Genomic DNA, 21,281 nt, shown 5'->3' on the forward strand with positions numbered 1-21,281 from the left:
CGGGGGGGGGGGGGTGGAGAGGAGGGAGGGGGAGGGGGTGGAGAGGAGAGGAGGGAGGGGGAGGAAAGGAAATTGCTGTGCCAGGTCTTTGGGGCAGCTGAAGAGGCCTCTAATTTTTTTCTAAAAATGTAAAAGTCACAGGCCTGTGATCGATTGCATTCCCTTGTGACGTTATAATTTAAGTCCCCAGTCCCTCACTATTGCAACTGTGCGTGCCAGGAAAACATGATGATCCTAGTGGCCAGTGCTGCTAAGGCACACATATTGACCAATAAATCATATGACTTATTCTCATCATTTGCATTTAATTATAATATCCCATCCAAATTTGGACGTATCAAACGCCCAATGTCACATCTGGTGTGAAATCGCAGAAGTGGCATTGGGTGTTGGAGAGCCAGTGGATTAGTCCCCTATCTAATTTTCCTTTTCCATCTTTTTTTTTATTCGTTCATGGGATGTGGGCATCGCTGGCAAGACCAGCATTTATTGCCCATCCCTAATTGCCCTTGAGAAGGTGAGCTGCCTTCTTGAACCGCTGCAGTCCGTGTGCTGAAGGTTCTCCCACTGTGCTGTTAGGTAGGGAGTTCCAGGATTTTGACCCAGCGATGACGAAGGAACGACGATATATTGTGGATGCCCCACATCTGCTCAAAATGGTGGGGGTGGGAATAAAAAACTGCCCGCTAATTTTTATTATGAATGTCCCACTGTACAACTGATGATCATTAACATCGGGCCCGCAGGCACCAAATGGGCAGCCCGATGCATCTTGCCGGATTGAGGCCTCCCAGTATAAGGCTTCCCCGGCTGCCAGCTCCTGCTCCTCCGGGCCCCACAAAAATAATTCCAAACTTACCTTGGTAGGACCTCTTGGGCTCTGTCGCCCATGCAATCGGTTGGAGTGTGCACGGTGCACGACCCGAGCACTTCCAACCTAAAATGGCAATCGGGGGTTGGAGGACCACGATTTGCATATTAAAAAGCCCACCACCTGAGACAGATGGGAGCTTTGGGCGCACAGTGGTAGGCCCCTTTCAAAATGTCGGCAGCCTCTTTGTCAGGGTTAACGGGGCGTTATGGCCAATGACCCCATTTTGAGGCCATTAACACCAGGCGATAGAAGTGAAAACTGACCTCAAAATGTGCAGAATCGTTGTGCAGAAATATGGAAATCCTGATACTTGGGATTAAGAAGAGATAGGACTAGACACTTCCAGTAGGGGTGGGGTGGGGGGGGGAGTATCTACATTGATGAAACATGTTGGATACGTTGAAGTCATAATGTGGGCCCCTTAAAAACTGATAATGGTGATATTGTAAATGAAAATAAGGAAATGGCGGACATGTTAAATAATTACTTTACATCAGTATTTACAGTAGAGGAAGAGGATAGCATGCCGGATACCCTAAGAAAATGAATTTTGAATCAGGGACGGGGATTCACCATAATTAACATAAGCAAATTAACAGTAATGAAGAAAATAATGGCACTAAAGAGTGACAAATCCCCAGGACCAGAAGGTTTCCATCCTCGGGTTTTAAAGGAAGTTGGTGAGAACATTGCAGATGTCCTAACTATAATCTTCCAAAGTTTTCTCGATTCAGGAACAGTTTCTTTAGATAGGAGAATTGCACATGTCACTCCGCTGTCTAAGAAAGGTGAGAGAGGGAAACCAAGGAATTATAGACCAGTTAGCCCAACATCTGATGTTGGGAAATTACTAGAGTCTATAATTGAAGATAGAGTGACTGATGACCATGAACATTTTCAGCTGATCAGAGAGAGCATGAATTTGTAAATGGTAGGTCATGCCTAATGAACCTGATTGAATTTTTTGAAGAGGTGACTAAAGTAGTGTATAGGGGAATGTCTATGGATGTGGTTTATATGGACTTCCAGAAGGCATTGATAAAGTCCCTCATAAAAGACTTCACTAAAGTTGATGCTCATGGAATTGAGGGCAGTTTATTGACCTGGTTAGGAAATTGGCTGAATGGCAGGAGACAGAGAGTGGGGATAATGGCAGGTACTCAAATTGACAGGAAGTGACTAGTGATGTCCCACAGGGATCAGTGTTGGGACCTCAACTATTCACTATATTTATTAACGACTTAGATGATGGGATAGAGAGCCATATATCCAAGTTTGCTGATGACACAAAGACAGGCAGCATTGTAAGCAGTGTAGATGGAAGCATAAAATTACAGAGAGATATTAATAGATTAAAGTGAATGGGCAAAATTATGGCAAATGGATTTCAATGTAGGCGAGTGTGAGGTCATCCAGAATATAAAGGGGTAGAAGTTATACAAAGCCCTGGTTAGACCACACCTGGAGTACTGTGTTCAGTTCTGGCACTGCATCTCAGGAAGGATATATTGGCCTCGGAGGGAGTGCAGCGTAGATTTACTAGAATGATACCTGGACTCCAAGGGTTAAATTATGAGGAGAGATTACACAAAGTAGGGTTGTATTTCTTGGAATTTAGAAGATTAAGGGGTGAATTGATCAAAATTTTCAAGATATTAAGGGGAACTGATAGGGTAGATAGAGAGAAACTATTTCCGCTAGTTGGGGAGTCTAGGACTAGGGGACATAGCCTAAAAATTAGACCCAGAACTTTCAGGAGTGAAATTAGGAAACACTTCTACACACAAAGGTTGGTAGAAGTTTGGAACTCTCCTCTGCAAATGGCAGTTGATGCTAGCTCAATTGTTAATTAAATCTGAGATTGATAGATTTTTGTTACTCAAAGGTGTTAAAGGATATGGGGCTAAGGCGGGTATATGGAGTGAGGTCGCAGATCAGCCATGATCTTATTGAATGGCGGAACAGGCTCAAGAGGCTAAATGGTCTACTCCTGCTCCTATGTTCCTACAGATGAATACCGTGCAACATTTTGAACAGTCTATGTATTTAATGAATGCTCAATGACCAGGCACTGTGGATTTAAAGAAAAAATCCTTTGAGTCACCTGACCTGATTTATACCTGTTCAAATTACTCAAAAAATATCATGATATAGAAATAAGTGCAGTATTGGAAAATGATATTCATCCTGTTATTTTGTTTCTCTAGCTATGTAACTTATTTTGGCTGGGTAAAGCTCACGTATGTTTCCTGACTATTCCTAAAGGATCTGTCAATATTCTCGTGATTAGCCACATTTCTGGCTAACACCATGGTATGCAGCAGGAAGAACCTATTTGTCCTGTTTTTATACAGCTGATACTTTTAAGACCAGTGCATGTTCCTAAACAAGATTTATAAATTAGGTATAGAAATCCAAACTGGCCATGCTTGCAGATGGTACCAAACTGGGGTTGGGGAAACTGTCAAGACATACGAAGCAGCCAGGGTCACGCAAGAGAAGTTTCGATAAATGCAAGATCCCCTGTGATGGCAGGAAAAATTGATTTGACAAGAATACTGTGGATGGTGTAAAAATAGCTAAAGATGAAGCAGAAACGGGCCTGGGTATGCTACGAGAGTCAGCACTTGGAAAGAAGAAAGAACTTGTATTTATATAGTGCCTTTCATGACCTCAGCATGTCACAAAGCACTTCACAGTCAATAAAGTACTTTTGAAGTGTTACTGTTTTAATGTAGGGAAACGTGTTCGCCAATTTGCACACAGCAATAAGATAAATGACCATTTTTTTTATTTGGTGGTGTTGGCTGGGGGATAATTGTTGGCCAGGACACTGAGAGAACTCCCCTGCTCTTCTTTGAAAAGTGCTATGCGATCTTTTATATCCGCCTGAGAGGGCAGATGGGGCCTTAATTTAACATCTCAACTGAAAGACAGCACCTCCTCAGTACTGCACTGAAATGTCAGCCTAGATTATGTGCTCAAGTCTCTGGAGTGGGGATTGAGATGTCAAATCTTTGTAGAGCAGCAATAAACAAAGCCTAATTATGTTACTTGTCGGTTGAGTATAAGTCAGAAAATGTCATTGCTAAAACTATATAGTACCCTGGTCAGACTGCACCTTGAGTATTACATTCAGTTTTGGCCACCAAGACATAAGGGAAGCATTCAAGTCATTGTGTAGAGAAGAGCTAGAAGGCTATTTCCTTGCGCAAATGGGTTGAGTTATGAGGACAGACTAGAAAAATTGGCACTCTTTAGTCTTGAAAGGAAGCACCAGAGAGGAGACCTTATACAAGTATACAAACTATTAAATGGCATAGATAAAGTTAATCTAGAGCACAACTTCAAGGTATGCCAGGATACTGGAACAAGGGAATTTAGGTTAAAACTTGTGAAAGAAAAAGTGTAGGGCAGATGCCAGGAAGAACTCCTTCACACAAAGAGTAATCATTACTTGAAATGGTCTTCTGGGTAGTGGAGACAAAGATCTTAGACGCATTTAGCATTCAATTAGATAACATCCTAGGGGCAATATAGGTCCTTCATTCTGGATGGGTCAGCTAAGATGGGCTAAATGGCCTCCCTCATCTGTATCTATCTTTTGAATATAATTTAAATTAGAAAGAATTTCATTTTTTTTATATCGGTAGGTTTCTTTTATTTATAACTTGCTGTAATTTCTACTATTTCTGTAATGATTTCAGTGTTTCACTGCACCTCAAGTCAGTTCCTATTCTTAGGATTTTGATTCATGTATGGAGATGAGTCAACCCATCTGGTCTCACCCAGCAGGATTGCAGTCCCTAGGATGAGGAGAAAAAAATTAAGATAGGAATGCAAATCAGTGCAATTCCAAGCGCGTTGATGGCTGTCAGTGTGCAGTCGGTGGGCAGGCTGCCGAGGCATAATTGGTGGGAGGGGAGATGGATTTTGATGCTACATGTGTTTATTTTAACAAATGTTGCAAATGCAATGAGAATTCTCCCCCATTGAAGACGGGACTCCACTTCCATGCACAGGGCCAGACATGCCCAGTGTAATGGATCAAGACAGTTATAGCAGGAACTAAACAGCTTCTATCTTGACTCTTTTGATGGGAGCAATGGTGAGAAAAAAAAGCAGAAATGGAAAACAGATCCATACAAACACAAGTGGCCTGCTGTGAACCTCATTCCTTCCTGAGTCTGGATGGCAGCTCCCGCTGTCACTCATGATAAGGAGTTTGTCTGACTGGCAGTAGTGGATTTACTGTGATTGCCAGGTAGGCAGTCAGTTTACCACTGGCTCCCAAAAACTGCCAGGGAGGAGATTATGTCATTGATACCTCTTTAAAGAAAATTAGTTTATTTGCAAAATAACTTTGACTATAAATTCGAGCAGTTGTGAGATTCTGTTGCTTTAATACGCTGCACAGATGGTAGCAAGAAGTCTTCGTTCCGTGGCAGTGATACCTGCACAACAGGACTGATGAGGCTGTGTTATGTCCGTTCAGGCCCACTTGTATGAATGTGATATTATAACATGCGGTGTGCCATTTATTAAATTAAAATACTGCAAGATGTATTGATATGCCGCTGGCAGAATGGTCAACAAGAGAAAAAACTCCAAAGACATTGTCTGATTTAGGTGTCTTGTTCTCGTTTGCCAGATGTTTCTATTGCTACAGGCCAATATATGCATCGCAGAGATTGTGGCCCGAAAATCCTTGGGGTGTTGTGGACTAAGTGCCAGGATGCGTTCATCTTTGACATCCGCCAGTGACTCCACTAAAGTTCAAAGGGTCATGGGGAGATCCCACAATTTTAAAGGTTTCAATGGACTGGAGGTGCACCTAGGGTGTCCCTACTACCAAAGATGCCAGAAAGTCCGGCATAAGTGCCCAGGGCTGGAGGGAATGTCAGGTCCCCATCAAAAGAAAATTCTAGATTTCCTCATGGCCCTCAAAAGGGAGGTGCCTTAAAATAATTTTGAAAACAAAATGTTTTATCTTCCATGATCCTGTCCTGGAACCTTAGGTTGGCCCCACTTTCACCAGTTGGTCAGCCAGTTTTCCTGGTCTAGGTGTACCAACAGCGACCATAATATGCCAAGTCCCTAAGTAGGCCCGGGTGTGGGAACTCCAATCTTTAGAGTCTGTACTTCTGGCGCTGCCCCCTTACATTAGTGGCCTTGTAAGCGAGAGGCAGAGGCTCCACTCCCACAGGGATATCCTGAAAGTCCTGGCAGTAGGCCAGGAAAACTGAGTCCTGGCCTAGTCTCTGGCCATTCTGATGAATACCCGCTAAAGTAAAGGTGGAAGTTCGCTGGAATGGCTGCTGATTTTCAGTCGCTGTACTTTCACAGAAATGTAAAGTAATCCCTGCCATGGGGCAGTCCTGAGAAGAAATAATGCAGTTTATAGAAACCCAGTTATATGTTTTGTAAAAAGAAACATTGCGTACAAAATGTTCGATGGTTCTAGCGATGCAGTTGGTTTAATGCGACTCTCTGCATTATTTAGGACAACTGTTTTTCCCCAAGGAAGCATTCTGTATTTTTAGTACTGACTAATTTTTTTTTTCTAGGATTAGCAAATTAAAGTTCCCTGTGTCTGCATTTTCCCATGCAAGAATGTTTAGAAGATTGTAGGCCCTAATTTACATTTACCTTTCTCAGCAATGTTTTTCACACACATATTGTATATAATTTTTTTAAATATAAAGAAGACAGGATTTTTTGACCTACTTCATCTAACGATAAGTTTCTTTTCTAGTCTTCCACATCAAATAGATAAAACATTTGGGTCTGGAGTTTCTACTTTGGGCACAATCGTGGAAATTGCGCCCAAAAATTGCGCTGGCGCATTTTATGCCATGTTTCTGCTAAAATGCATTCGCATAATCACAACGTAAAATCTGCCATGGATCAGCGCAATTCGGCAACTTAACATAGCGTAAACATTTCTTCCTTTAAATCAAAATTATTCATTGATGTATTTAAGAGTGGTAACCTGGTGCAGTTTTATTAATACAGCTGAAAATGGATTTATCACTAAAAATAAGCATTTTTAATAAAATTGTCCAGTCCTTTGGCTGTGAGTAACCTGATTTAAACTCAATAAAAATGACTCGAGAAAACTATATTGAAGCATTTCTTACTTACATTGGTGTACACTAGTCAGTTTCTCAGTAAATTTATACATTTTACTATTTTAAAATGTTTAAACCATGCCGACTAGTGCCTTTGGGCCTAAGAAAACTAGTTTAATTTTAAAACCCTCCTTGAACGGCTGTAGGCTGGCGCAATTGATGGAAACTCAATAACCTCGTTGATACGAGCTGGGGGTGGGGTGGGGGGGTGTGGCCAGTCTTGTGGGCGGGGCTAGTTTCAGCAAATTTTCTTTTAACCGGCACAATAGATCGCGGAAACTCGAATTATGCTGGGTGCAAATTATGGCTGGTGTAACTCAAAATTCCGTGATATTCTGAGCCGATTTGGCCGGATTGCGCTGAAAAAGCCAACGCAATCTAGCGGAAAATCTGGGCCTTGCTGTCTTAATGGGGCATTATCATTGGGTAAAAAAATCATACCATGGGCAGTTTGTTAGATTAGTAAAATAAGGATAGTGCAGTGATATGATTGATGATACAACGATGTCATTGCAACACTAATTGCATCTTCCATTAGTTTTTCTGTTTAATTTTAGATAGTAAAACAAAGCAACTTTTAATTATGAAAAGTGAAATGTTCTTTGCAAATATTTGACCTGTAGCCTTAGCAAACTTTCCCCAGCAGCTAATGGAGTAGTGTTAGTGCAATCATTTTAGAGCAGGCTGTTGAAGGTGACACCTCCCCTATGAACATTTCCCATTTGAGTCTTGAATGCGTGTTTGCTTCTGTAATTAACGACTTACAAACACAGTCTGAGGAATGCATTGGGTACGATAGCATAGTGCTTATTTTACTGGACTAGTGACCCAGAAGCCTGGGCTAATAATCTAGAGAATGGGAGTTCAAATCCCACCATAGCATGAGAATTGAGCATTCAGTTTCGAGATATCGGGAAATAAAAACCTAGTAAAAGTGACTTGAATCCATAATCTTCTAACTCAAAGGTGAGACTGCTACCAGTGAGCCAAGTCTGATACCTGAAGATGCAAAACCAGTTGTGATTATAATTCACAGTCATATAGGTGTCAGATGAGTGTTTTGCCTCAGTGTCGTTCAGAATATTAAAAAAAATTGGTTTTGTTTTTATTTCTGTCATTTCAAAACCTGGTTTTAGTTAAGCATGAAATCCTGATATCAAATTTAGATTTTATAACTCCTTTGCTAATAGAGCAACCACTAAATTTATGATAAACCCTTTTTTCCTTTTTTATTAAATTAATCTTGATAATGTTATCTTGTCGCTGGTGCCTCTTCCAGCTTTTTACAGCAGTATCGGTGGAAGCCTGAGAGTTGGATGTCGGCCCACAATCTCTTGAGCTAGCCAATAGGAGATGTTGGAAAGCAATCAGGGCAACTCCACCTGCTGATGTTTCACTCTCTGCCTGTGGTGCAATGGATAGTTCGAACCCTTCCAAATGGGACAGTGCAGGCCAAATGAAGACCTCACACATCTGGAGGTGGGAGCACAGCCCTTTGTTGCTCCAACACACTGTCCTTTTGCTTTCATCCAAAGCACTTGTTTTATGAGGGGATTCTATAGTCTGTTCATCTATCGGTTGTGTTCTGTCTTAGGGCATGTCCCAACTTAAGTCTCACAAATGGGATTCTTGAGCTACTTACTAGGGAAGGGTAGGCGAAGTGGTTTCTGTTGCCTTTCATGGTTTTATCTTTGGAGTACCTTCTCCTAGGTGAGTCAGAACCAAGGCTAAAGAGTTCCACCTATCCTTTATAATGTAGGGGCCATGTGCACCCATCGGATGCAGGTACCCCCGCTGGACATCAACCCAGTATTCAGAGCTGTGCTCTGACCTCCGCTCACCGGTGCTGCTTGGAGTGGGGCCTGAACCCAACCCATTGAATATCGAGCCGCTTGCCTCGCTGGTGAAAAATCCTGAGGCCCAGCTCCTGCTTCACCAATTTCATAGAGTGATCCTTAGGCAGCTGTTAGGCCCCTCATTAACATATGGAAGGGGGCCTAGCGCCTGTTTTAGGCAGTCATCTACGATGCTTAAAATTGGGCAGTGGCCTGAATGCATGAGCAGATTGGGTGCAGGCCCTCCCACTGCTAAATTTGTCATTGTGTCTATTTTACAGCTTACCAATTTTTATCCCCATATTCTAGTCTCCATTCGCCAGGGCTCTCTGGAGCAAGGCTCAAATGCTTCACCTTCTGACTTCAACGGCAGCAATGCTCTCACTAAGCCAAAGGCTCACTCTGTTTCTATAGTAAGAACTCTGAATTGCCTTGTGAAAAGGGGGAAATTTTAGATCAATTAGTGAGTCCCGTCTTTAATAGAGCTACCTCACACATTTCTTTTATAGCCTTTCTATTTAAGTGTAAATTATATCTGTTCTTGGTGTATATTTTCACATTTAAAAATTCTGTACATTTTCCTTCAATTACTTTTACTGTAAGACATTAACACAACACTGTTAGAATAAAAATACAGTTCTAGGTGAATCCGTGCCAATATAGAAACAGGAGCAAGCTATTCAGCCCCTCGAGTCTGTTCCGCCATACAGCTAGATCATGGCTGAACTGTACCTCAACTCCATTTATCCGCCTTTGATCCATATTCCTTGATACCCTTACTGAGCAAAAAACCTGTTGATCTCAATCCTGAAAACTTCAATTCACCAAACATCCACAGCCTTTTGGGGAGTTTCAGATTTCCACTACCCTGTATGCGAAATATACATACAAAAGAGATCAAATGAAAAAATAGCAGCTCAATAAATATTAGGGGTGAAATTTTTACGTTTAGAATTTCATTCTTTCGAAAAAGCTGGGATCCTACTGAATGCCATTAACATGATTATGCCATGATGTGGAGATGCCGGTGATGGACTGGGGTGGACAAATGTAAGGAATCTTACAACACCAGGTTATAGTCCAACAGTTTATTTGAAAATCACAAGCTTTCGGAGCTTACCTCCTTCGTCAGGTCACCTGACAAAGGAGGTAAGCTCCGAAAGCTTGTGATTTTCAAATAAAACTGTTGGACTATAACCTGGTGTTGTAAGATCCCTTACATTTGATTATGCCAAGCAGAGAGTTTCTGTAAAGATAATGGGGGTGATTTTAAACCCCAAGGACGGGTGGGTTGGGGGTGGGTGGGAGTTGCAAATAGTTGTTTTTTGGGTCGCGACCGCAACCCGCCTTTATTTCCAGGTTTAACGTCAGTGCGTAAAAGTACAGGCTTCCCACTGGGAATGCAAAGTCCGAAAATTTTCCAAAAACAACAATTTTCAACTCCCACCCGCCCCCAACCCACCCGTTCTTGGGGTTTAAAATCACCCCCCATATGTCAGCTTTTATTTACACTTGTGACAATTAAAGCCACAAGCCACTGATCTATTCTTTTTTCTTGCAGTATACGGTCATGGGCAGAGAAAATGAAGGAGGACCTTGTGAAGTTGGTACGTACGTCTAGCGGAGTGGATCAGCTGGAACAGGTAATAACAACTGGCATCAGATACCCAAACTCTGAGAGTGCACCTGCCATTCATCTCAATGCCTTTATTGGCTGCATTATGGAAGTGTGCCCTCTGGCAATAAAAGCTAATTTTGCTCCCCACCACACATAATCTCTTGTACAAGAAAATTATTAAAACAAGTTTTAGAAGATTAAAATAAATGTTTTATCATACATCTGAAGCCCCAGTGTCTTATTTTTTTGCATTAATCCTTATGTAAATAGGATGTTGTCATCATTTCACGGGGGTGGGGGTGGTTGGCAGAAAACTTACCTGGGACACTGCCCCTTTAAGGAAATCACATCCTAAATGTTTAGGTGATCCCTCCTCCCACCAACTGGGTGGGTGTGCTCCCCTTTTTATTCAGTTGTAGACAGGAAATCTGTTTTCTCCCCACTAGAAAAGTTTCTGTATTGATTTCTGTCTACTTCTCAAAGACAGTTTTACTTTCCCAAAATGTTGTTAAGATTGTCAAGTTTTGATTTGTAGTTTCAGTCCACAAGTTCTTGTGTATCTTCCATTGAGCAGTTAGCTGTGCCTGAATTTTGTTTGGGCCAACCTTGATTATTAGTTCCTACCATAGAATCATAGAAAAGTTACAGTACGGAAGGAGACCATTCAGCCCATTGAGTCTGTGCCGGCTCTATACAAGAGCAATCCAGCGAGACCCACTCCCCCACCCTTTCCCCGTAGCCCTGCAAATTTTTTCCTTTCAAGTACTTATCCAGTTCCCTTTTGAAGGCCATGATTGAATCTGCCTCCACCAATCCCTCGGGCAGTGCATTCCAGATCCTAACCACTCGCTGTGCAAAAAAAGTTATTCCTCATGTCACCTTTGGTTCTTTTGCCAATCACCTTAAATCTATATCCTCTGGTTCTTGACCCTTCCGCTAATGGGAACAGTTTCTCTCTATCTACTTTGTCTAGACCCTTCATGATTTTGAATACCTCTATCAAATCTCCTTGCAACTGTCTCTGTTCCAAGGAGAACAACCCCAGCCTCTCCAGTCTATCCACGTAACTAAAGTCCCTCAACCCTGCAATCTATCTTTAGGATTTGTGTTGAGTGCTGCTAACCCTTTCTGGTTACTTATTCTCCTGACATCTGTTATAAACCTAAAGAATATCAGCTTAGTAAATATTAGTGGTAAAATGTTTACACTTTAAATCCATATGTTGCCTCCCATGGACAACAAACTGATGGTGTAATCCAGAAGAAGCAGGGGAAACTCACTTGACGGATTGAGGAGTGATCTGAAGTAGACTTAGTTGATTTTCCCCTCTGGGATGATGACCATGTCCTATTAGTATATGGAGCTTGATCATCTTTCAAGGAACGAGGACAACTTTAATGGTAGGAAATCTAATGTTTGTTCTCCAAAATACAATCTCATTTGCATTGATTTGTTAAAATGCCATTTAAATTTCTACCTTTGTAAAAATGGTTCCTTCTTTCCCCTTTACTCCTGGGTTCCCTAACCCACAATCCCACACCCTGCTCACTTGAATGGGCAGGTAACATGTTGCTCCTGCAGCAACCATGAGACATTAAGCTTGGACTGCTTCCAATTTATCCTCTGCGTAGTCCAGGGCAATTGGGTAAATAGCTTCCCTCTTCCATCACAGTACAGCTGTGATCAGGAACTTGCTGTGTGAGGAAAGGGAAAGAAACCCATACCTGACTATTCAGTAGCTCCATTTTTTTTATCACTTAAAAAAATAAGTGTAACTTTGCCTTTTTTCCCTTCTATTCATAGTTTCCTAACGTAATTAGTTTTACCCCAGGATGACAAAACAAAATAATTTGAGCAGAACCGTTGAGGAGATCAGCAAGTCTACATGTTTTACTTAAGTAAAGACTTAGCTGGAAATCTTGTACTGTTTTGTTGGACCATGTCAAAGGTGTGGAGCTGTAATATTATCAATGTCTGCACAGTTCTCAGATGCAATGTTTGTTGGCTCCCTTTAATAGGCCAAAGCAATCAGTTTCTGTATAGAATTGCAGCAACAGTCCCTGCTTAAAAAAAAATGACTAATTTCAGACAGCTTTCATTGAAAATGATTCATTTTAACTTGATCATTTTGGGGCTAAACTCTGACTGTCACTCCCTGCTTATTAGCAATTTTTGACAATTGGAAACTACTAATGATACTTATCATTTAAAAAAAGAAACTCGTTTCAATTGTCAAAAACACTGTGGTATTACAAAAATCCCCGAAACAAAGAATCGGGTCTGGCCAGTGATAGAGTTCTGCGACACCTCTATAGGCCCTGTAATTTCTCCTTTCTCCCCTTAGAAAATTCTGCCTGCAACTCTTAGTTGTGGCTAAATCTGTATGTACTAAACAATATTTGAGCTCTGTTGAACTTTAAAAAACTGACTTGGAGTGCAAGTAAGTGCACTGCAACTGATCATCGTTTAAAGAAGCTATAGAAGGTTGCCCATGAGATTAATGTGGAGTGGAGAGTTAGGTGCTGTACCCAAATTCCCCATCTAGTCATTCCTGATTTTGACTTGGTCGCAATGGAGATGCTGAGTGGTTGGAGGCTTACTGCTCCTTTACAAGAGAGGTCATGGGAGGTAGATCACTTGGTTAATTTCACACCCCTCCTAGCTGCTGATATGGAGCAATATTGGGAGCCGGTCACCTGTTCGTCCTTTAGTTGGTGGAATGCCACATGAGGGACCTGAAGGAGAGAAAAAATACTATAAAATAAAAGATGGATCTATGACATAGACAATACCATCTCAAAGTTCCAGGGAAGAGTAGTTGCTTCCCATTGCCTTCCTCACAGTTTTTTTAATCTTCGGAGTACCTTCTTCGATATTGGCTGCAACCAAGCCCCACCTGCCTTTTACGATGGGGGGGCCACCCATACCCATCAGATGCAAGTATTCCTGCATGATGTCAACCTAGTATTCAGAGCCAGCGCTCTGGACTCTGCTCGCCGGAGGGCTGTTCGGAGTGGGGCCTGAACCCAACCCTTCTAACGCAAGAGGCAGGAATACTTCCACTGAGCCAGTGATCACTCCATCCAGACATGAGTACCCTGGTGGATGTCAACCTAGTATTTAGAGATCACATGTTAGCCTCCAGTCGGGAGTGAGGCCCAAACCCTTCACCATCTGACTCAGAGGCAGGAATGCTACCACGAAGCAAAAGGCTCACTCCTTAGTATGTACAAGGAGTTATATAAAATTGTAATGGCATGCAGGCTTACATCATAGTAAGGCTGTAACCATTAACTTTGTCAATTTAGACCTTTCTTCAGCGGAACCATGTGGTATACATTTGACATAAATACAATATAACAAATTCCATTCTGAGGTACTGTACTTGCATTAAAACCGCCCACAATTGTTGGCATTTATTTAGTACATGAGACTTTGATTGACCTGTATGCAGCATAACATATTTGCTCGGATTTTGCGCTGAGTGATGAACAAACGGCACCTGCCACTCGTTAGATTTAAACTTACCCACAAACTATCCATGGCCTTTTGGGCACCAACTTGCTGGAACGGGGAGCCGGAAAAAGTGCAGCATTCTCTCCTGGGCATGTGTGAGCGGGACAAGGAGCTGTCTGTCCCCATAACCAATGAGACTGAAGCATCCTTAATAGAGTGAGAACCGGGAAGTGCAAGCTACAACAGCAAATTCAACGTAAAATCAGTTAGAGGAAGTGAAATAAAGGGAGGGTAAGAAATATTGAATTAAAAGACAGCGATAAAAGAGACAGAAAGAAAACGTTTAAAATTTTTTTTTAAATGTCCAGCAACAATTAAAATCGGAAGGAATGAGACTCTACATTTTTAAAAGTTAATTTTCAGTGCTAGAGAGCTTGCTTGGCAATCATTAAAATGTACCACGCTGTTAAAAGTTAGCTTAGACCTAAAAAAACCTTTTTCTGTGAGGATTAGTTCATTTCCAGCTGGACAGGAGAGCAACTTTGCGCTGGTCCATTCATTCCACCAATAAGTCAGCCGGCGAGATGTCCTTCCTGCACAGCTTTCGGAGGAGCTGGGCATCTGGTAGAGCAACTTCCGTATTTCCACGTTTGCACATGTGCACTTGCCGGAAGTTGCTCTTCCATTTGCCCTGAAATAACGGTGAGCCCTGTTAGCATTGCCGCTATTTTAAGAGCAAATTCCGGGCAATTAATCGATTAAAAAATGTATTCTCCATAATTTTATCAAATTGTTACAGCTTTTTAAAAATAATGAGCTCCTTCTAGAAAATATCATTGTACAGCTCTAATAATTTTCTAAATTAAGACTTTTTGCAGCTTCTCTGAGCTTTATGTAATGTGAAGTTACCATCAGTTCCTGCTGAGGCCTGGGCAGTCAGGCAGAAAGAATTTGTGACACCAGCATTTCCAGTGATTTGAGAACAGTACTCTCCATCTGTGCTGGTTATAAGTGCTCTAATATACTGTGCCCAGCAACAGGATATGGTTTTGTATCCATGCTTTGCCATGGACACCCTCCACCACTGGCGTCCCGTGGCTGCAGTGTGTACTATCTACAGGATGCACTACAGCTACTTACCAAGGCTTCTTCGGCGTGACCTCCACCGTCTAGAATGACATGGGCAGCAGGTGCATGGAAACACCATCACCTCCAAGTTCCCCTCCAAATCACACACAATCATGATTTGAACATATATCACTGGTCCTTCATCATTGTGGGGTCAAGATGCTGGAAGTCCCTACCTAACAGCATTGTGGGAGCACCTTCGCCACACGGACTGCAGCGGTTCAAGAAGACGGCTCACCACCTTCTCCGGACAATCAGGTGGACAATAAATGTGACCTTGCCAGCGACGCCCACATCCCGAGAATGAATTTAAAAAAAAACTCGCTCTGCACAGATTAACATATTCTGTGCTGTAATCCTTTATCTTCATTCATTTCAGTATGTCTGATTTCTCGCAATTCTCGAAGGAAATGATACACCAGCTTGAAATGAAAAGGCATTTAAATTTTACTGGTAGAAGTAGCTATGCAGAATTGGTAATGTCGTAAGACTGAGAAGCTGCCATTTCTCTGGTGTAGAGATGTGAATTCTTGGTGTGTGAACAGAAAGTGTTGCATGTGAAAAGCTAATGAATAAAGCAGAGGAATTTACAACTTAGTTTTCATATCTGATTTTAAAAAAACAAAACTACAATTTAAAAGCATCTGTGAACATGTTGAATGGTGAACTCCCCTTCATCTAGGCATAGTGGAAGCAAAACTCCAGACCTGTTCAACAGACAGTTTGTAATTGGGAAGTGTAGGTGGGGAGGGGTGGTGAAATTGTAGGTTTCTATTAATAGATGGACTGAATGGTCGTCCTCATCCAATACTTCGTGAAGCATTCCAAAGGAGTCAAAGGTAAATGGCACTACCTCATTTTAGGAACATGTCGAAGTACAGCACCAGAAAAGACAATTATGGTCTAGGTCTTATTTGGGTGTTAAATTTACGATTATGTGGAACAGTTTACTCAGCTGCTGTGTCAAATGCCTGGTGCGTTTTGCTTCTGCCACTGGAGCGTTGATAGCTACCCTGTTCATATGGGATGGAGTGTGTTCCAGGTGCTTGGCAGGCACCCAAACTGTGGACTGCTATTGACATGCCAGTGGGCTGCTAGCAATTGGGAGCAGATTTTGAAGAGTTCAACCTCTGTGAATATATAATTTTCTTCTACCGCCAATGTCAACACTTGTAATATGCACCTGGCAGGGAAGATCCCGTGATCAAGAACGCGCCAGATCAAGTAGAATCAGCTATTACCAGTTTAAATTTTGCGGACGTAGAGGTGGTTCCTCATGCTGGCCGGAGACCGGGCTAACACCTTTTTCCAGTGGAGTGAAAACTAAATCAAGTGGAAATGGCGACAAGGGCTACCCAAGCACCTGGGCATGGGGTGCAAAATATTGTCAGGCTGACTGCGAGAACGGGTGAAAGAACCTCGCCATGGCAACTAAATGTCTTCGTGAAGAAGGTTCTTCTCAAAACCTATGGTTTCAAGGCTGCACATATCTTCTGCCTGCAGGACTTCCCAAGGAGTGGATACTTCAACGTGACCTTCAGGGACGTCGCAAGATGCCTAAAGATGCTCCAGGCGTTCAAGGAGAAGGAGGCGTCATTGTTGCTTCTCACTGTGGAGCCGCTCTTCGCGCTCCCGCTGGAGAAGGAACGGACGCTGACGGTCCACAGGTTCAACCCGCATGTGCCCGTCATGGATGTGTTTGGGATCTGGACCAGCAAGAAGAGCATCAAGGCAACGCTGAGGGTGGATACTGAGGGAAACATCGCTCACCTTCCCTCTAGCTTCGCGATTGAGACGAGCCGTGGGTATGTGGTGTACTAGGGGCAGCCCAGAGTGTGTCGCTCCTGCGGCAAACCCGGGCACGAGGCAACCTCCTGCAAGGCGATGATCTGCAGGAAGGAGGGCCATTACACACTGGACTGTCAGGAGGCCGAGTGCTGCAACCTGTGTGGAGAGGCTCATCATCTGTACAAGACCTGCCCAAACCGCAGTCACAGCTATGCACAGGCAGCGAGGGGCCAGGCGATGCAGGAGAGAGCAGCAGTTGTGGCTGTCCCAAAGGAGGCTAGACCCCTCCCCTCTCTCCCCCCCCCCCCCCCCACCGTGGACCCCCTTGAAGGAGGACAAAGAGCAGGAAGGGAGTGTCGAGGAAATCAGCCAAACCCCGACACTCAACCTTGAGACTATCCCTGAGCACGTAGAGCCAGGGGCGGAAGAAGGATGGGCCATGTAGGAAAAGAGAAAGAGGCAGTCCCGTAGCAGCAAAGGAACTGATGCCAAAGGTGGGACCAGCAGCAATAGGTTCTTAAAGTCCCCAACAGACAACAGCGGCCACTCCTCGGCTGACGAAAAGGAAAAAGAGAAAAGACCCAGTTATCCTCAAAGGAAGCGGCAAGACGCGACAGTGACCAGTGACACCAACACCACCAGGAACCCAGGAACAGTAACCCCCAGCTCCGATGCACCGGGAGGGGTGACGTGCCCAGCACAACCTGACTCCAGGACACCGAGAGAAATGACGTGGAGAGCGACGTACCCCAACTCTGGGCAACGGGGAACAGCACTACAGTCGCGGAGAGCGAACAACCACCGAAGGCCAAGGAGATGGATCCAGTCATGGATCTCACAGGCAGATCACCCCACGAGACCCCGCTACTGATCCCGAGCGCGGACAATCCCCCAAAGGAGGACAGACCTCGTACCTCAGTCCAAGGGCAGTCTGGCGGTTTGCACACACCACGCAAATTCAGAATCTGGACCAAGGGATGGAAACAGAGGGTAACATAGAACCCGGATCGGCTTAATGTATGACCTTAATTTTTGTTATTTTTATTATTTTTAAATGGCTTTAAAAATCGCATCAATCAACGTGCATAGCGTTAAATCGACTACGCGATGTGCTGCGTACCTGAACTATCTCCCCGGGGTCAAGGGGGACCTGCTGTTTTTGTAAGCGTGCGGGATCCTGCATCTGAGCAACTACTGGCAGTGGTCATGCATGTGGACCCAGGGGCAGTCGATCTGGTCGCGAGCCAACGATAGTCATTCCTCGAGCCTGGGTATTCTACTGCGAGGAGGCCAGTTCACCATCACCGTGGTTAAGGAAGTGGTAGGGGGCCACCTGCTCGTAGAAGACGTTCTGTATAAGAACGCCCTGCTCCGACTGATCAACGTGTATGCACCGACCCGCGAGTGAGTGGCTGGAGGTCTTCCAGCATCTCCTGATGCTGCTGGCGACCTCCAGGACGATCGTTCTTGCCGGAGACTTCAATTGCATCATCGATGTGGCTGGATGATCCAGCAGGGCTGATGGAATACTGGACACCACGTCCAAACATCTGATGGAAGCAGCGAAAGACGCAAAGCTTCGCAATGTTTTCAGCAACCCCGATGAAGCGCCACGGCGATACACTTGGTCCAGACCTGACGGGTCCGTCCTTTCCAGGATAGACTTCCTATTTGTGTCCCCAACGCTCAAGGTCAGATCCGCTGACGTCCAGCCGGTGTTCTCTGACCACTGCCTCCTACTGGCCAACTGTCAATCGCAGGAGGACCAGAAGTTGGGCAGGGGGATATGAAAGCTGAAGGTGAGACTGTTGACCCTGGAGAACATCGAGGAACTAAAGAGGGATTACACAGGTTAGAGGACCATGAAACCCCTCTTTGACTCCAAGATACACTGACGGGAAGCGATCAAGGCCAACATCAAGAGGTTCTTCATCCTCAAGGGTGTTCAGAAGGCAAGAGAGAGACAGAAGGAATTGTCTCAGCTCCAGAAAAGCACGCAGGATCTGCTCCAGCTGCAGTCAATGGGGGTCGATATCGGGGAGGAACTCAGAGGTGAAGGGCCTGCAAGCCTCACTCTTCGCCTCCAAGGCCTCAAAGATCATTTTCTGATCCTGAGTCCGCTCCGTGGAGCAGGACAAAAAGTGCTCGGGCTGCTTCTTCCAGAAGGTGCACAGAGAGATCATCGTGATCAGCAGCCTGAAGGCAGAAGACGGCTCGGTGACGTCTTTGCAGGCCGACGTACTGAGGATCAGCGAGTCCTTTTATGCTGGGCTGTATGACACAAACAGCAAGACTTCCCAGTCCTTCCTGTCCTCTAACACGGAAGTCTTGGAGGATAGTGAGTGGGAGGGGCATGGATCGGCTGCTGACTTTGGACAAGCTGACAAAGACCGTCCGGTCCTTCAAGAAGAGTAGAACTCCGGGAAGCGATGGCTTACTGGTTGAGTTGTACTCAGCCCTGTGGGATTGGATAGGCTCAGATCTTCTGGAAGTGTATGGGAGTATGCTTCTGGCAGGCAGCATGTCAGAGTCCAGGAGGAAAGGCATCATCACCCTCATCTACAAGCGGAAGGGGGAGAGGGAAGAAGTCAGAAATTGGCGACACATCTCCTTGCTAAATGTTGACTGCAGGATTCTGTCCAAGGTCATCGCCAACAGGCTCAAGTCGGCTCTGGAGATGGTGACTCACCTCAATCGGACCTGTGCTGTACCCGGCAGGAAGATCTCTGATAGCCTTGCGCTACTCAGCGATATGATCGCCAATGTGCCTCATCAGCTTGGACCAGGAGAAGGCCTTCGACAGAATATCCCACATGTACATGATGGATGTGCTCTTTAAATTAGGGCATGGGGTGGGAATCCATGATTGGATCCGACTGCTCTACGCGGACATCTGTAGTGCAATCCTAATCAACGGGTGAGAGTCTGAGAGTCAGGCAGTCAGGCAGGGCTGTCCTCTTTCTGCAGTCTTGTTCGTGTGTTGTATCGAGCTGTTTGCTGTGTCCATCAGGAAGGACGCAGGCATTGGGGGGGGTGATGATCCCAGGCAGCAGAGGCTCTCAGGTTAGGGCCTCCCTGTACATGGATGATGTCACCATCTTTTGCTCTGATCAGCGGTCGGTCCTAGACTGATGGGCATCTGCAACCAGTTCGAGCTGGCATCAGTGGCCAGAGTGAACTGCAGTAAGAGCGAGGCCATGTTCTTTGGCAGATGGGAGACCTGATCCATTGTCCCCTTCACAGTCAGGTCTGACTATCTGATGGTGCTAGGGATCTGGTTCGGGGGCTCCCAGGCCTGCACCAAGAACTGGGAGGAGCGGGTCAGCAAGGCCAAACAGAAGCTTGGTATGTGGGTTGTGGGGGGGAGGGCATTCCCTCTCCATGGTCGGCAGGAACCTGTTGATAAGGTATGAGGTGCTCGTGGTGTTGGTCTACGTGGCCCAGGTCTGGCCCATCACCCGCCGCTCCCCCGCCACAGTCACCCGAGCCATCTTCCACTTTGTCTGGAGGTCCAAGATAGGCCGCGTCTGCAGGGACACCATGTACAAGCCCCCAGACAAAAGGGGGAAGGGGAACCCCAATGCCGCCCTGATCCTGATGGCCACCTTTGTGTGTGACTGCCTCAGGATGTGTGTAGAGACCCAGTACACAAACACCAAATGTCACTATGTGCTGAGTTTCTGCCTGTCCACCACACTGAGAAGGTTGGGTCTGGCCACGCTGACTGAGCAGATGCAGGACGTCCTGTCCACCTGGACCATACCTCGCCACCTGTCTCAGGTGGAAAAGTTCCTGAAGAGAAACCCTTTCGACCACAAGGCTGTCAGACATTGGTTGACATGGAACGTTCTGGCGGTCCTGCAGGGAAAGGAGAGGGTGGATCCGATTGGGCAGTTTCCCAATCAGATGGTCGAAGCCATTTGGCAGAACGTCTCGACGCCGGAACTGACCAACAGGCACCAGGACGTAGCTTGGATGGTGGTGAGAAGGGTCCTCCCAGTGTGATCCTTCCTGCACGTACGACATCTCAGCGCCACTGCGAGAGGTGCGTTGGAATCTGTCCCGATTCATCCCCAAGAGCTCGGTAACACAAGACTCTGTTCTCTACGGGCTGTTCCCCAGGACGCACATCGAGAAAGGTATCAACTGTTGTTGGAAGACCAGTGAACTCGGTGAAGGAGGCCCTTTGGTCCACCCGAAACCTGCTGGTCTTCCAGCTGAAGGAGCTGTCCATGACCAAATGTTGCCAACTAGCACACTCCAAGGTCCAAGTATACATGCTGCGGGACGCACTGAAGCAAGGTGTGGCCTACGCAAAGGCTGTATGGGGAAAGGCCACCATGTAAGGCCATCCTGCCTTTGTATTGTTCACCATGTATTATAAGATATGTTCTGTGTTTGAATTGTAATATTGGGATCGTAGTGTGTACGATCTGAATTGTATTTTGATT

General features: G+C 44.8%; 1 protein-coding gene across 3 annotated transcripts in view; it reads left to right on the top strand.

The window, feature by feature from the left end:
* LOC137341637 (voltage-dependent calcium channel subunit alpha-2/delta-1) overlaps positions 1 to 21,281 on the top strand; it is a 588,942-nt gene that overhangs the window by 41,945 nt on the left and 525,716 nt on the right. For all 3 annotated transcript variants that reach the window (XM_068004938.1, XM_068004940.1, XM_068004939.1), the window contains exon 2: positions 10,402 to 10,483. In XM_068004938.1, the coding sequence (XP_067861039.1) occupies positions 10,402 to 10,483 (82 nt within the window). The remainder of the gene's footprint in view (positions 1 to 10,401; positions 10,484 to 21,281) is intronic.

This window comes from Heptranchias perlo, chromosome 24 (genome assembly GCF_035084215.1).
Source record: "Heptranchias perlo isolate sHepPer1 chromosome 24, sHepPer1.hap1, whole genome shotgun sequence".
NCBI lineage: Eukaryota > Metazoa > Chordata > Chondrichthyes > Hexanchiformes > Hexanchidae > Heptranchias > Heptranchias perlo.